Source organism: Telopea speciosissima, chromosome 11, assembly GCF_018873765.1.
Source record: "Telopea speciosissima isolate NSW1024214 ecotype Mountain lineage chromosome 11, Tspe_v1, whole genome shotgun sequence".
In the NCBI taxonomy this organism is placed as follows: domain Eukaryota; kingdom Viridiplantae; phylum Streptophyta; class Magnoliopsida; order Proteales; family Proteaceae; genus Telopea; species Telopea speciosissima.
In genome coordinates, this window is record NC_057926.1 from 40,409,975 (window position 1) to 40,426,798 (window position 16,824).

General features: G+C 38.0%; 1 protein-coding gene across 2 annotated transcripts in view; it reads left to right on the top strand.

Moving 5' to 3' along the window:
* Positions 1 to 253: 253 nt before the first annotated feature.
* LOC122646334 (pyruvate kinase isozyme G, chloroplastic) overlaps positions 254 to 16,824 on the top strand; it is a 34,993-nt gene continuing 18,422 nt past the window's right edge. For both annotated transcript variants that reach the window (XM_043839870.1, XM_043839871.1), the window contains exons 1-4: positions 254 to 505; positions 2,375 to 2,626; positions 5,957 to 6,122; positions 16,676 to 16,810. In XM_043839870.1, the coding sequence (XP_043695805.1) occupies positions 257 to 505; positions 2,375 to 2,626; positions 5,957 to 6,122; positions 16,676 to 16,810 (802 nt within the window). In that variant the 5' untranslated portion in view covers positions 254 to 256. The remainder of the gene's footprint in view (positions 506 to 2,374; positions 2,627 to 5,956; positions 6,123 to 16,675; positions 16,811 to 16,824) is intronic.

Consider the following 16,824-nt stretch of genomic DNA (forward strand, 5'->3'; position numbering starts at 1 on the left):
ACAAAGCTCCGATCGCCATTTCCCCCTCTCTCTCCGACTCTATAAATAGGAACAAGTGTCACTGATCAAATCAGGGCATATCAGTTGTGTTGCTCTCTTCTGTCTCTGCTATAAAACATCAAAACTGTTTCTTTGCTACTTCTACTACTCCTGTCGATCCGCGGTTTTAGGTTTTTGTTAATAGCTTTCTTTGCAGAAGCTCAAGTCTCAAACTGTTGTCATCTCTCTGTTTTCTTGCTCGCTTCTACGATCGGTAATGGCGGCGGCGGGGGCGACGGCGACGGCGACAGCAGCTGCTGCTGTGGAATGCAATCTCCGGATGGGAATGCCGTTCTTGAACGGTTCGGATGGTCTGTCTTCGTTGAGAAGTAAGAGTTCATCATTCTCGACTCAAACAAGAAGAAGAAGTGATAGGAAGGTTTCTTTCTTCCCTGTTTTGTCGATGAAGACCACGGAGAAAGACCAGACTGTTGATTTGGGGTCTGTCAACGGTGCTTTGAATCTTGTGAGTCTTCGCTTTAATCGAACGTTTTTTTTTAAAAAAAAATTTTGTATTTATGTGTTCGGTTTAGCGGATGTAGAAATTTTTGAACCACAGTGGCAAGGCGCGAAATTGTTATGAATTTAGAAGGTTTTAAGTTGCTTCGTGAAGATACTGGGCCTTTTGGAGTAGGCGAAGCTTATTTGCTTTTATCCTTTTGGACCAGAGATCCACTCCTTGCCTTATTCTCCTGGTTTCTCTCTGTTTGTAGATGCATTTTTCTGTTATTGGCTCAGAATGACACTGTTTTGTGTGTTCTGAGGTAGAGTTTCCTGATGGAGATGGGCTTCGTTATCTCGTTATTAATGTGGTTAGATTTGACAGGTCTCACTATTGCGTGTTAATTGGTAATCTCGTATGCCCTGACATAAGTGCTGATGCAGAGGTGAAGATAGTCCTTTGCTGCAGCAGTGGCTCATAAAATTTTGGGTATCACAAATTATTGTCCTTGTTGTGTTAAACGCGCAAGGCATATGTGATTGTCAGTTGAATTGGGAGATCATAAAATGTGTAGTTGATGGTTACTCAAACGGGCATCCATAATATACTTATGAGATTCAATGAGATGACTAACTGCCTCCATTCTTGATGTATACCCTTGAGTCCTGTTCCCTGAAATGCACTTCAGTCAGTCAGTGGCATGCTTTTTAAAATACATGTTTGACTTTGTTAAATGGATATAGAACTGCTCCCCATTTGTTCCTAGAAGGTAACCGTTATACAGTGAATGGAAGTGGGGTGGATTCTATTTGTTGGCTTTGGCATTACAGTTCAAGGCTGACATCCACTAGTTCCAGTTTAATGACTGGAACTTCACAACATCTTTTAGAGGCAGTCAATCACAAGATCTCTTTTAAGGGAAAAACAGGGGATGTGGGCTGGATCTGCTCAACTTAAAATACACATTGTTATTTGATTTTGTCTCGATACCCCGAATAATGAATGCAACTGCTGAAGGGACATGTAAAAATATTTTCAGGGGTTAATTGATTGCATTCATATAACCTTGATCAGTTCATAAAAAGTAAGAAGCCACAGTATTTAGATTCATGAGGTGTTCGGACATCTATCACTCACATTTATCTATTCTAGAAGTATGGGCTAGTAAGGCTTATCGGTTGTGGCTTGCATGTGGGTTTGATTTTGGTTAACCTTTTTAAGTTTCAGACTGACTCTGTTTTCCCAAAATAACCTTCGTTTGGACTTTGATTGTTCTTATCCTATATTTTCCTCTCCATTTTTATATGTTATTAGTCCACTTTATCTCGTTTTGCACCAGGTATGTCAAATTATAAGTTGGTTGAATGTGATATTGGGTCTATTCCATTCCAATTTTAGCCATATCAAGATATTGTTCAATCCTTACTGATCCTACCTCATGAAGCATGTAAGAGATTAACCAGTTTTATAAGGCAACTGGGATGGGGCCCATGTTTCTATGGAATAAATGGCCCGAATCTTCAATGACTAAGGGGTCCACGAAACACCTAGTGGGGAGATGGGACCCCGTGTAACTGGCCCTGTTCTCATCCTTAACGGCGGTATTCTGCTGTCCCCCTATAGTTCATTGGTTGGGTTTCCTAAGTGGATGGTGTCTATGAATGCTTCTGCATCTTTCTTTGGATTCCATAAAAGTATTTGTTTTGACCATCGGAATAGGATATGTTACTTTTAATTGCATTGTGAGATTGCTGATATGTGTGCTGTTTTGTGTATTCATTATGATTTGAATTGTACATTATTCAAATTTGTATGTTTTACCCTTCTATTTATAATTTTGGTATTTTTTAAGTTGTTCAGGATAAGATAAACTCTATTTTTTCCCCCTTTCAGTCAAGCAATACTAATTTGGGAGGGACAAGGATAACTAAAAATGCTCAGAGAAAAACAAAGATAGTTTGTACGATTGGTCCATCTACATGTACACGTGAAATGATATGGAAATTGGCTGAAACTGGAATGAATGTGGCGCGATTAAATATGTCCCATGGGGATCATGCTTCACACCAAAAAACTATCGATCTGGTTAAAGAATACAATGCACAATTTGAAGACAAGGTTATTGCCATAATGCTTGATACCAAGGTATGTTCATTGCCTACAACTTTTATATTATTGTTTTCTGTCTCTACAAATCATCTCAACTCAACTATGTCTTATCTCGAATAAATGGCATCGGCTACATGAATCTTGTTTTCTGGCTCTCTACCCTAAAATAGTTTCCTTGAGCTGAGATCATTAAATTGGCATGATGACTCATAAACATGTAGACTTGCTTGAAATACCAGCTCCCCCCTTCTTTCCCTATGGTATGCAAGATCTTTCTGTTTTTGTTCCTTTGCGTTATACCCATACATGCATTCATATTTGGCAATACTTCACCTTCAGTGGATATAGCAATACATTTAAACCCCCCCTTGATTGTACAATTTCTCTGTCTCATGTTTTCCTTCTTGATAAATAATCCCTAACTAATGTAACGGTATGGTCAAGCGATTGTGGGAAACTTTCACGATGGTCAAGGTGTAGGGGCTGTAGGCTGTAGGCCTCTTGGGGAATGAAAGGGAAGACCTCCTAAGAGTTCTGATGGGAAAGCCAATAATGTTTGCAATAACTAAAAGAAAATATTTTTTTAATACTTAAAAAAAGGTCCTGACATCTTTAAATCCTGTTTATAGTGATTTTAATGTGCCTTTCTTACATGATTTTGTCACCCTTTTGGGTTACTTGTTACATAACTATTGGATATTGGTCTGCTGCATTACCTTTTATTACATTAACTCCTAGAGAACCATATTGCAGTGTCTAAATATTGCATAACATAAATAGTTCGAAATTTCGGTTGAAATACCAAATTTTTTGACGAAATATTTCGGTTTTGACACTTGCCGAAATGAAATGACTTGCAAATTTAGGTGTCTTCAATGTTTCGGTTTTTTCACCGTAATGGACCATATTTCGGTGGTATATTTTGACCATCATTTCAGTGGTCTAATTCGGTTTTGTCCAGGGTCAAAACCTCAAGTCAAAACTGAAATCTTGAACCTTAATAGCTATAACTGTCACTTACACATTGTTGCATGTTTTGCCTCCTTTAACTGCATGATGCAAGTAAATATTTCATCTTATACAATAATGTTGCTTGTTGTTTTAAGATAAAGCCTCCTTTAATGAGGTATGAAATTCTAAAAAAGGGCGCACCCAGTGCACAAGGCTCCCGCCACTGCGGGTCTGGGATGGGTCATAATGTATGCAGCATTACCCCTGCTTTCGCAGAGAGGCTGTTTCCAGACTTGAACCCGTGACCACTTGGTCACAATGGCGCAACGTTTACCGTTGCATCAACCCGTGACCAGTTGGTCACAGTGAGTTATGAAATTCTTTCCTGTCTAAATTATGTCACATCCCATCCCCCCTTAAAAAAAAAAACCCACAGCAGGCATGAAGGAAAAAATGGAGGAAAGGAAGTGGTTGTAAAATTTTCATAATATCAGAAAGAGGTTCACTTATTTTCATATAGATCTCATGTAGCTCAGACAACTGACAAGTAGATGCTTTTGGGTTTGGGTAGCAGATATAAGTATAACTGTATAACAGCCATTATGCCAATCTTGGGATTCAAGATAAAGAAGAAAAAAGCGGTGCTGAACTGTTCATAAAGCCCAAATTAATAAAGGAGGTTGTTTAAGCATTTGGTTTGCCAAGGACTGAGGACTGATTTTTATTTTCCTTAGGATCTGTGGCTCACTGGCTCTTTGAAGTTTGCTTCAGATTGGCAGCATGTTGTTGCTTAATGGCTTTGCATTAAAGCCCTATCAAGACAAGGGATGCCTTGGATCTGTAGCTTCTTGTTGTCTTTGCTTTTTTAACTTTTCTGTTGTAGAAAAGTTGGATATTTGGTGGAGAGGAAAAAAGAATTGAGAAAGATTATTTTCCTTTTTTCATCTTTGCATGTCTGTTGCCTTTGCCTGTGGTATAAACTCTGGTTTTAGCCCTTTACGTAGAGGAATACTTCACTTGGTCTGGAAAAATGCTGTGGACTGTGATTTCCATTTTTGACTGAATGGTTGGAACATTTAAAAAAAAGCACAAATAGTTATGACATCTTCCAAGAATTAAGTACAGAGCATCTCACACTTGATTGCAAGGTAATGTGTCTGGACCAAATGGATTAAATGGAATGGAACTTTATAGTAAAATTTCTCACAATTTAAACAATGAAATTATGAGGCAAATACCAATCTTGACATTAATAATGAATACTGAATGGTAGACGAAAATCATCAGATTTGCCACGATAAGTTGCTTGTATCAAAGTGAGTTTATTCAAATTCATTGGTTTCTAAAGAAACAAAGAATAAAACCCATAAATCTTCATCTTAATAATCAATACAGACAAAAGCCACTAAATTTAGCGGCAATAATCAAATTCATAGCTGATAAGTGGGCCTAAAATACAGAAGAAGAATTTGGCTTAATCATGTTGGATTTATAGTGAATGTGATTCTGGTTTATCTAGCCAATGTTTAAATCCTTGATAAGGGTTGCCAAAAGCAGTGGGCTGTGACAGAAATACCATTCTATCTTGAAAAGACAGATCTTTTCTTCTTTTTTTTTTGGGGTGGGGGAGGGGGGATGGTGGGGACTGTGTTTCCATCGTAAACTGTCCTAGACTGTCTACTGAATGTATTATACAGGTGCCTCAGCAGCAGGGGGTATGAAAGAGAGAGAGAAGAGGAGGGGGGTTGGGGAGTGTGTTTCAATATTAATCTGTACTAGACTGTCTACTGGATGTATCATACAGGTGCCTCAGCAGCAGGGGGAGAGAGAAGAAAAGCACTTGATCCCAGGTCTTGGTTAGAACATTCCAAAGACTTTTCCAGCTGGCACCTTCTGAAAAGAGAGATCTAGAAATTTATAAAAAAAAGAGAAGAAAAAACAGTGATTTAAGTATGATATCTTGGTGGCAATTTATCCTACCATACCCTTTTTGAAAACCATACCCTTTTTGAAATATTTGTATTCCATCTTAAAAGATTTAATGAATATATGTGTCTAAGCCTTACCCTGGCCATCACTTGGTGCGATGGTAAGAACTCGGTCTGCTAGATTCAAAGACATAGGTTTGAATCTTAGGGTGGCCAAATTGGTGCAAAAAATGTTGAATGTTAGGTTCAACCCCAATCCACTGGCCTGGGATCCTGTGAAATTGGGGAGTGCTCCAAGTTGATGCTCCCTTTTTTATTTTTATTTTTATTTTTTTAAAAAATAATGTGTATTAATGGTATTCTCTTTTCGGATTATAATAATGTTTCAAGTATTTTGTTATGTTCTTTACATTTAGGTCTATTAGTACCTTTTTAACTTTTCTCCATAAAAGAAATGGTTTGTCACACTGGAATGTTCTTCATGTAGGGCCCTGAAGTTAGAAGTGGAGATGTGCCACAACCAATTTTGCTCAAGGAGGGACAGGAATTCAATTTTACTATTAAAAGAGGAGTCAGCACAGAGAACACTGTTAGTGTAAACTATGATGACTTTGTGGACGATGTTGAGGTTGGCGACATTCTTTTGGTTGATGGTAAGTGTTGACCCTGTTAACAAAAGACATGGTGCAACCCAAGAAAAAACAGTGTTTCCAGGAAAATTCGGTTATAATTTCTAACTTTCTGAAATCCATTATTCTCAGTCTGATTGGATTTAAAATTTGTAAATTAAAATGAAGTTAAAACAAAAACAAATTGAAAATTCTAACTAAAATATAAAATTATAGTGTAACTAACTTATATTTACTAAATATAGGAACTAAAATTTTCAACTAGATTCCTTGGATTTTTGGAGAGAGATTTTTGATTCAAGAGATGAAGCTGCTCAGCAGAACTAGATTTCGATTCAAGAAATGAAAGGGAGGGATTATGTGCTCAAAGATCTAAGTTTACTTGCTCTTTCTTTTTGGTCTATGTATTATTTGATGAAGAATTTCAGCAAGGAGAGAAGATGGGTCTGTTGTTTTGGGTTTGGTTCACTTCTTGGTTGAAGTTTGGCTTAATTTTGGATACCCAATGGCTTATATGGGCCATGGGCTTAGTATTTTGAGTTCTCTATTGTAATTGCCAATTCTATAAGCCCAAAAATAGGGATTTAGGTTCTATAGTGGGATTAATTAGTTATTTTCTAATTTATAGTAGTCTAGAAGCTTTCTGTTTTGTTTTCTCTTGAACTCTCTTGCTAGTGCAGGAAGAGTTACTATTCTCTTATAATGTTGCAAAGTTATAAATAAAGGAGTAGGGGGATCATACTACTATTACTACCCCAACGATTTTGGCAAAATACCTATAGTTATGTGCTGTTCTTCGTGTGTGAAACAGGAAATCTCTGTGTGATGTAGAAAACCCTAGTGGGCTGCTAATGGTGCTGGTGAGAGGTAGCAAGGCATGAGTATATGGGCCATGGGCTTAGTATTTTTGAGTTCTCTATTGTCATTTCCAATTCTATAAGCCCAGATATTAGGGATTTAGGTCCTGTACTGTGATTATATATATTCCTAATTAATAGTAGTCTAGAAGCTTTCTGTTTTGTTTTCTCTTGAACTCTCTTGCTTGTTGAAACAGGAAATCTCTGTGGGATGTAGAAAACCCTAGTGGGATGCTAATGGTGCTGGTGAGAAGTTAACAAGGCATGAGTGAAATGCTCGTCATATCTTCTTCTACTTTTATTCTCTTCAAATCTGTTCTGTGCATTCAAATAAGTGCTGTGATTAGTTTTCATTGATATGTTATTGGTTGAAGCTTGGATGAGTATAAAAAATTCTGTTGAGCTTGAGCATCATCTCAACCTTAACGCTGAGTTTATGTGGGCTATATTGGTGGAGTTATATCACTGTTTTAAAGGAGGTATCAGTATCTCACCATAAGCTACTGTTGGAGGTGAGACAACCCTGTTATAGGTCTTTGTTGATAATTTTTAATGCTTGATTTGAGAGGTTCCAGCCGTTGGACGGAGTAGATGTTTGATGTCATGTTCTACCTATTGAATGGTGAAATTGATGCTAGTTTGGTACTGTTTTGTTTTGTTGATTGGAAGGTACAGCATAGTTGCTAATTCTGTTGAGTTACTGAACTAAGGTTTCTGTCCATTGGATTAACTTGAGCTTCATCTATTATGTTCTGCTTAATGAATGGCTGAATCAACCCAACTGTGGTGTTGATCTGATGAGAGGTTGCTAAGTTATAGCTTTGTTTCTAATTCTGAAGCATAGTTTCTAAATTGGTTCATCTGTTTATTTCTCCATATCCAGCCACTGGATTGGAGTACTAGAGATGACCTAGTTTCGGTAGTAATTTCGGATTGATTTGAGTTCTATTTTGGGAGTCATCGAAGATCTCCTATTGCTGGTTTAAGTTCCTACGGTTCTGCTTGTGGGTTGGATTCTGAAATCTACTATGTTAGATTGAATCCATCATTATTCTACTGAAATTGGTGGTAAGCCATGTTGTGCGACGGTGTTTATTAGGATCCACCTGTGCCAAAGGCATCTCGATCCCTGGATTATTACGGATCGGGATTAGATCTATTTCTGGATAGCTGATCTAGAAATATTGTTGGTGTTTCTGGTGAATTGCAAAACTATAAAAATACTCTAACGTGGTTTGGGACAGAACCACCTCTATTGCTCTTCTCAGTTCCAATAGTCAAATCTCCCTTTAACTTTTAAATCTCTTTCTTACTTCCTTTGTTACCTTATTCCAGAAGAAGCGTGCACTCTAATGACATTTTTGGCAGCATTTTTAGTATTGTTTTGTTATAAAATTTGATCTTCTGGAAGATGCTTACTTATTTGTTTGTGGTTGCTTTATGGCAAACCTTAGTTTGAAAAATTACTTCACCAACATCTATTACCCCCCCTCCCCCCTCTCCCCACACCCCCCCCCCCCCAAAAAAAGAGAAAAAAAAAGAGTATCTTCACCAACTAACCTAAAAACCACTTTTAAAAATACTGTTCCCTCTTAAACTACCACCAAGATACGCAATTTAACGTAAATCAATCTCTGCACCCATGGTAAGAGTACATTAAAATTTGCTATCTGGTTCCTCTTTTTCCCCTTTTTTAACCTTCACCATAAGGTTGTTTTCCTTTTGTAATGCACCATTTGATAAATGGTAAAGAGGGAAAGGACCGAAAGGGTTCTAGGAGAGAGGGACAGCTGCACAGAAACGGGCAGTGAGGGAAGAGAGTTGTTGGAGAGAGAAATAAGGAGGGAGAGTATGGGGGGGGGGGGGGGTTAGGTAGGAACAACTCCAAAACCCTCCCAGATAAAATCCCAAGACAAACCCCATTCAGATAGCAAACCTCAAAAAACCTCTCAGATTAATGCCAAACTCTAGGAAACAATAGTTAATAGCAAGGATAGGAACCATTCAAAGGATGAGAATGATCCAATGAGTGGTTTGGGAGTAATTTAGGAAACAATGATCTCACGGGCCGAGATCCCAAAACAGTAAAACTAAAATTAAATTCAATACGACCTACAGAATTGAATGAAACTTGGGTTGATTCTCTATTTCAACAATCTAATCTGAATCCCCAAGGTATTATAGAAATCAGATAGTGTGATCAAAACTAATTTGAAAATCTCAGGTCTGAAATAAAACATAGGACAGAAATCAGGAGAATTTAAATTAAATCAGATCTGTGAATCAGATCAGCAATTTACCTATGTCGAAGGACTATCTTAGGGAGGTCTTGAATACCATAAAAGATGGAGTGAATCTGATGGACAGATTCCTCACTACAGGGAATCTCGTTTCAGCAAAAGAGGCTAAAAAACAGGGTAGCTGACAGGTCAAACTGAGATGGTTCTTGCTGTGATTTGATTCTCAGCATGAACATTATGTAATCAGCGAATTAAAGAGGTGATAATCCTATCCAATTACAGATTAATTAGATAACAGCAAGCTTGAATCAAATCGAATCAGATGAAACAACATTATTTGAGGAAGAAAAATCAGAGAAGACGAAGAAAGAGAAGGATAACTATGGCTTCCCACCAACAAGGTACAGAATCACACTGTCCTCCTGATGCAGGTGCACTACCTTGGACCGATCCAAACCCGTTTGAGAACCCAGATGGAGATGAACCAGGTCCAGTTTGAGTTTTTGGATCTAGTAGGGTTTTAGGAATCTATGTTATTTGGGGGAAATAATGTCTTTTTACTTTATTTTATTCTGTTAGCTTTGTAGGATATTTGGTTTTCCAATTCTTTTTAGTTTCCTAGTTAGAGAGTTAGTCTTAATTTTAGGAGTCTTTTATTTCTCTTTATATATGATGTAATTCCCCATCGTTAGAGATGGATTGAATAGAATGGAATAGTTGAGTTGTGGTTTGAGTAGCCTATGGGGCTGTGCGTGTGCACTCTTCCCCCCTCTTCTTCTTATGCGTTCTTCTCTCCCCTGCAACTTCTTTCCTACTGGCCCTCCGCCAATTTGGTATCAGAGTCGAAGGATCCAACTCCTTCTCTGTTAGTCTCCCATCCCATTCTTTTTCTTCTTCCCTATTCTCTCTTCTTCGTTTCTGTTCTGCCATACAACCAGCAGAAGTGGGAAAAAAAAAATTATGCTGAAACAGACATCTAATCAAAACCCTAACCCCATCTCATCTCTTCCAGCAGCAACTTCCGCTGAAACCTTACCCCAGCCCATCCTTTTGATTCCCAGTTTCCCACCCCACAGCTGTTCTGTTAATTAAAAAAAAAAAAAAAAAACCCACTGTCGAATCCAGCGACAACCTCCCACAACCCATTCTTTATTTTCCCCTTCCTCAATCGAAACCCCTTTCTAGGGTTCAGCCAGCACCCAGAACAAACAAAAAAAAAAAGAAAAAGAAAGAGAGAGATAGAAGAGGAGAGAAAAAGAGAAGCAGAGAACCATGGCCCAAAAAAAAAAAAAAAAAAAAAAGAAAAAGGTTGAAGCTTCCTACCGTGAGTCGTCCTCTCCATTGAAGTTGTAGTGTCCTTGACGAGTCCGATTCAAACTCTCTAACCGCTGATCGACTTGAACTCCTTGTCGAAGTGTGAGACTTCCGCCATTCTTTTCCTCCAGATTCTCCACTGGTAGAAGACTGAGAGTCATCACGTCTCTGCCCCTCCAAATGATACGTATCCCTTTCTAAACCTTTTCTCCTCATATTGCCCCCTCCCTTAGTTCTATTTGTTTTAACTTGATTTTCCCCATAATTACCCTTCCTACTGCATGTTTCTTACCCTAACTTTATTTTGTTCCAAAACCAACCCCCCCCCCCTGATTTCCTTATAATTCTTTATTTTGTTTTAGTTTCCAAGAATACCTACCTCCCTTATCCCGATCTCATACCTTATTTTTATTTGTTTCAAGATCACCTTCCTCTTTAATTATAATTCCTTCCATATCCTTCCACCTTCATCCCTAAACAGCCATTTCAGATTCTACTTATGTACAATTCTGCCATTGTTATCATAAACCCACTACATCATGGAGGTTGATTGGTACGATTTATTCCTTTCAATTAGAGATTGTTTCCGTAAATTGCAAACAAAACTTTGTAATCTCAATACAGGGCTTCTTGATTTAAAGATAGGTTGTCGGGAGCTTGCCTATAATAAAAACATCTTCTATGATAAGGTGTCAAGCATGATAGAATCTTTAGAAGGCGGATCAGAGGTGGCCAACGAACATGACAATCAAGCTGAAGTGATTGGTCCGATTAAGGTTGCAATTGAAGAATTTACCGACTGTCCGATTTTAGTTGTGGAACCCCACGATCAGATTCCCATCGAAGAGACGTTGTTTGCTAATGATCATCACAAGATCATGATGGTTGATCATGAGATGCGTTGGATCATCGCCCCATCAAAGTTGATATTTGTGGATGCCGATCGAATGGTGCTGATTCTTTTGGTCTACAAAACTCGAGGGTGAATTTTTCTCAACACCGAGGGTATTGATGCAGGTGCACTACCTTGGACCAATCCAAACCTGCTTGAACCCAGATGGAGATGAACCGGGTCCAGTTTGAGTTTTTGGATCTAGTAGGATTTTAAGAATCTATGTTATTTGGGGAAAATAATGTCTTTTTTACTTTATTTTATTCTGTTAGCTTTGTAGGATATTTGGTTTCCCAATTCTTTTTAGTTTCCTAGTTAGAGAGTCAAGTCTTATTTTTAGGAGTCTTTTATTTCTCTTTATACAACAACAAACTCAGCCTTATCCCAACTAAATGGGGTTGGCTACATGGATCCTTGTAAAATAAAGTCGGGAAAACATGACTGAATGTAAGAGGGTGGGAAAAAAGAGAGAGATGAAAAGTGAGAAATTATTAATGAAAGTAAGAGGAAAGAGGAACAACCATAGTTGTCACGGCGTCACGGCGATCCAAGTCGGTGGAGGGGTGTCACGTCGATATATCGATATATCGCCCGCCATGGTTTTGCCATGGCGAGCATGTCGACCATGTTTTATTTTTTATTTTCTCTATTTTTAATGTTTTAATAGATGTATACTCAAGCCATGTTTTATTTTTTCTCTATTGTTTCTCAAATTTTAAGAAGAAAATTCAGAAATCGAAGAGGGAAAGAAGAAATCGAAAGAAATCGAAGAGGGAAAGAAGACAGGAAGAAGAAATCGAAGAAGAAATCGAAGCGGGAAAGAAGAAATCGAAAGAAATTGAAGAGGGAAAGAAGAAATCGAAGACAGGAAGAAGAAATCGAAGACAGGAAGAAGAAATTGAAGAGGGACGCCATGGCGTAGGTCGCCATGCAACCCTCTCCAGCGCCAGGACGCCATGGCGCCGCCATGACAACTATGGGAACAACACAGGAAAAAAGGAAAATCTCAGCTAAATGGGGTCGTCAACATGGATCCTTGACCTCCAATAGGCTCTATCTGAGGTCATACTTGGTATAAGGCCCAAACTACGCATGTCATTCCTTATAACCTCTTCTATGATCATTTTAGGCTTGTCCCTAGCTCTTTTAGCTGCTTCGATCTGGATCAGATCACTCCTCCTTACGGGGGCGTCTCTAGGCCTCCGTTGGACATGACCATACCACCTCAAACGACATTTGTTTCTCTTTATATATGATGTAATTCCCCATCGTTAGAGATAGGTTGAATAGAATGGATTAGTTGAGTTGTCGTTTGAGTAGCCTGTGTGGCTGTGCATGTGCACTCTTTTCCTCCCCCCTTCTTCATATGCGATCTCCCCTCTCCTTTGCAACTCTGAAATTCCCTTCTTCCTAACCGGCCCTCCACCACCTCCAAGGATATCTCTAATGTAATTCTAGATGGCTAGAATACCAGCTAGAACCAATAACCAGGATCTATTCTTGAATGGGTAATTCGCCTAGGTCAAATATGTGAAAATTGTAAAATTAGGGTTAGGGTTTGATGGGACCTAGGAGTAGATGTTTGGGTTAATTTAGGAGAGTGGATGATATGGGAGAGAAGCGATGCCGAAAGTTATAGTTAAATCAGATGACTAAATCTGAAATTATTGAAGAATCCTTGTAGAAATAGGATTGAGAGGTAAAAGGGTAATTACAGACAATCGGCTGGGTGGATGGTAATGAAATTTGGATCAAGTCTCTCTTAGGGTTTGAGGAAGATCTGATCAAAATTTCAGCAGGTTCTAATTGTTAGATTTGGCTGGAGAGAATCCTCGCGAAAATCACCTTGCATGTGACCTAGAAGAGAAGAATAATAATTGCAGAATTTCAATTTCAGACTTGTTGTTTGAAAATATCTTGAACCTTGTAGAGAAATTCCAGCAACTAAATATGTTTCTTCAAGAGCGGCTATGGCAGAATTGAAACCTGAATGGAGCTTGATTGGAGATCGATGGAGGGGGTTGGGCAAGGGGCTGGCTATCTCAGCTCACCCTAGGCATCTCACCCAACCTATCTCAGGATTTTTAACAAAGACTAAAGCCAATATTTCATTAATCAAATTCGTATTCAATGCTTGCCTCCCTTACAAACTTATATAGAAGACTAAAAAATAGACTTACACTAAAAAGGAAAGGCCTAACCCTATCCTTAACTAATAAGGTAACCTAAATTGACCAAGAAAGTGAAATAATAAGGAAAACAAATTTAAAATAGGACTCTAACTAAACTAAGGAAGTAAATCCCATGCGCCTATTTTCTACCCATTTAGGCCCATTAAATTGGCCAATTACAAAATAAACCCATGGGATCAAAAGCATAGTTGTCATGGCCTCATATCGCTGGAAAAGTGGGCATATCGACCACCGATATGGATGATGTAAGAATATCGACCAATATGGCCTCCATGTCGTCGCCATGGATGCCATACCACGACATATGGTCATATCGGGTGACATAGTTGTTTCAAATTATAAAACTTATTTTTATAACAGTAATTTTTTTAACCAATTTTTATTTTAATGTTTTTTTCTTAACATAAAAAAAATTAAAAAAACATGAAACAGAAAACACTAATACACTATTGACTAATACACAATCACATATTCACGTCAGCAATTTTTTTTATTTATTTAGATGGGTTTTTTATTAGCTTTATTCACTCAATATAAATTACGTTTTTGTAATTGTTTTTTTGTTTTGTTACTTTTGTAGTCACTTTCATATGGAATCATATCTCAAGTCTCATGATTTTTCAACTTTATTATCAGCAAGACTATTGCTATCAATTATTTGATAATCCATGATTTCATATACACTAATGGATATCACAGTTTTATGAACTAAACCATAGTAGACTAGTAGTACACTTTCATGTTAATTTTTGATGTTACAGGGTATATTATAGCATACCAAATGACATTAAAAATAAAGAAAATAAAAAATAAAATATGGTCGATAGGATTGCCATGGCAATACCATGGCGGGCGACATGTCGATATATCGACATGACACCCCTCCATCGACTTGGATCGCTGTGACGACGTGACAACTATGATCAAAAGCTCAACACATATATGTCAAGGCGTCCAGGTGCCTTGACCTCGCCTGGATTTTTGGTGTCGCCTAGGCAACGCCTTGTCGCCTTGTTTTTTAACCCCCTCGTTCGCCTTGATTTTGATTCGCCTAGGCGCCTTAACAACTATGCATATATAACCCAACCCAAAGCTTATTTCCACTAAAATAAGCCCTAAATGACTTATCTACATCAATCGCGAAATATCCAAAATTTGGCGAAATTTCGCCGAAATATTGCATTTTTTCTGCAATATTTCGGGAGTCCATCTCGGTGGGTATTTGGCCATATCTAGGCCTAATACTTCATGGACACCCTTATTTAAGTTAAATAAACACATTTAAACCTTCATATTGCAAACAAAATGAACTCAAAGTGGTGTTTTGGGTTTGCACCCTTGATTGACTGTTTACGGTCGGACCCTGTTGTATAAAATAGTTAAATACATATTGTTTAAGTACTAAAAGACATAATAAGAAATTTAAACGAAGTAATGAAACAAAAATAAAGTCAAATGTAGCTTTTAGTTTAAACTCATAAAGTCATAAGTGCATAAGTCATAACTCATAAACTTCATAATAGTCAATAGTTCAATACTCAATACACAAAGTATTTCTACGAAATTTACTGAAATATACCGAAATGTACCGAAATTTACTGCTCAATACACAGTATTTCTACGAAATATACCGAAATATACCGAAATGTATCGAAATTTTGCCGAAATTTGAACTTTTTTCATTTCGGAAGCCCATCTTGTCTCAGTAGTGTAGAAATTACCGAAATTTACTGAAATTTCGGCGATATATCGTGAAATTTTGTACCATGCTTACAAGCTATATATATAAAACAAAATAAGAATCCTAGTTTGACTAGAAAAATCAAATCCTATTGCTAATTACAAAACATAGTTAAAAAAGGAATCATAATACTAATAGGAAAACTTAAAATCCCGTATTCCTACCATCCACCCATATTTCATGCCCATTAAAGTGGACCATTACAAAGAGAACACATGGAATCAAAGGCCCATTGCATGCATAACCCAACCCAAGGCTTATTTCTAAGCCCTCGAGGTGACTAATCTGCATCAGAGAGAGTGAGGGATGCCACATGGTTGAGAAAGATAACCATGTGGGAGATGGAGAAGGCCAGAGAAAAGAGAGAGTGGGTGGTGCAGGAAGAATTATATCTCATAGGGGCAATTGGGTAAATTCCAAAATCCTAAAGAAGGTTTCAAAAAATAGAGATTGTCATGGGAAATGGGCATAAGCTTTTGGGGACATTCTAGGTGTAACGATTCGGTGAGCACTAGTTCTTTTTGTAATAATAGTATAGATATGTTAATTTGGCAATTTTGAAACACATGGAAAACTTTAAAGTTGGTGGCTTAATCCATTAGTCCTAGTTTGACAAGGGGATGTGGTTAGAGTGTAGGTGGTTGTGAGTCTTTGCCTCTCAAATGTTTCTTTTCGGTTGTCACTATATCATCATAACTCATAAGGTAGTGTTGGATGAGCACAGCTTTGAGAGGCTTATTTTTGGACTTGGTACTTCTTGAAAGAAGACCAGGTGGGGGCTTTGGTTTTTTGAGAGTTTCTCTCTATTATGGTGTTTGCTTCTTCCCTGTGGTTTTGCTTGTTGATTGTTGTTTGCTACTGTTTCACCTAAAAGCTTGAACTGTTAGGGAAGGGCAGCAGCGTCAATGTTTACATTAACACTTCCCCGCACGTGCAGGCCAAGATCCAATGGTCCTTGCACTTGGAGTTCATGCGGCATTGAGGTGAAGAAATGTCGGCCCTTACCCAATGTTTGCACTTCCTAGCAGTTGAACACTCGACCTCCGTGCTCTAATACCATGTTCACTACCGTTTCACCTAAAAGCTCGAACTGTTAGGAAAGGGCAGCGTCAATGTATATGTTAAGACTTTTCTTGAGCCTCTGTGGAGGGTGTTCTATCATATTTCTTTATTGGTGAAAAACTATTTATATTCACCTTGTGGGTTCTCATGGATTGTTAAATACCTTGTTCCCAATGTAGTGATTGGTGCAAACATGTTTTCCAGAAATTAAATGTGTACTTAACATGTCAACTGCATTGTAAGTCGATTTTAATTAGTTGTTTTGTGTCACTGTGATAGGAGGAATGATGTCATTGGTAGTAAAGTCAAAAACAAAGGATATGGTTAAATGTGAAGTTATTGATGGTGGGGAACTCAAATCAAGGCGTCATTTAAATGTTCGAGGAAAAAGTGCCACTCTCCCTTCAATAACAGGTCACTTTTAGTTT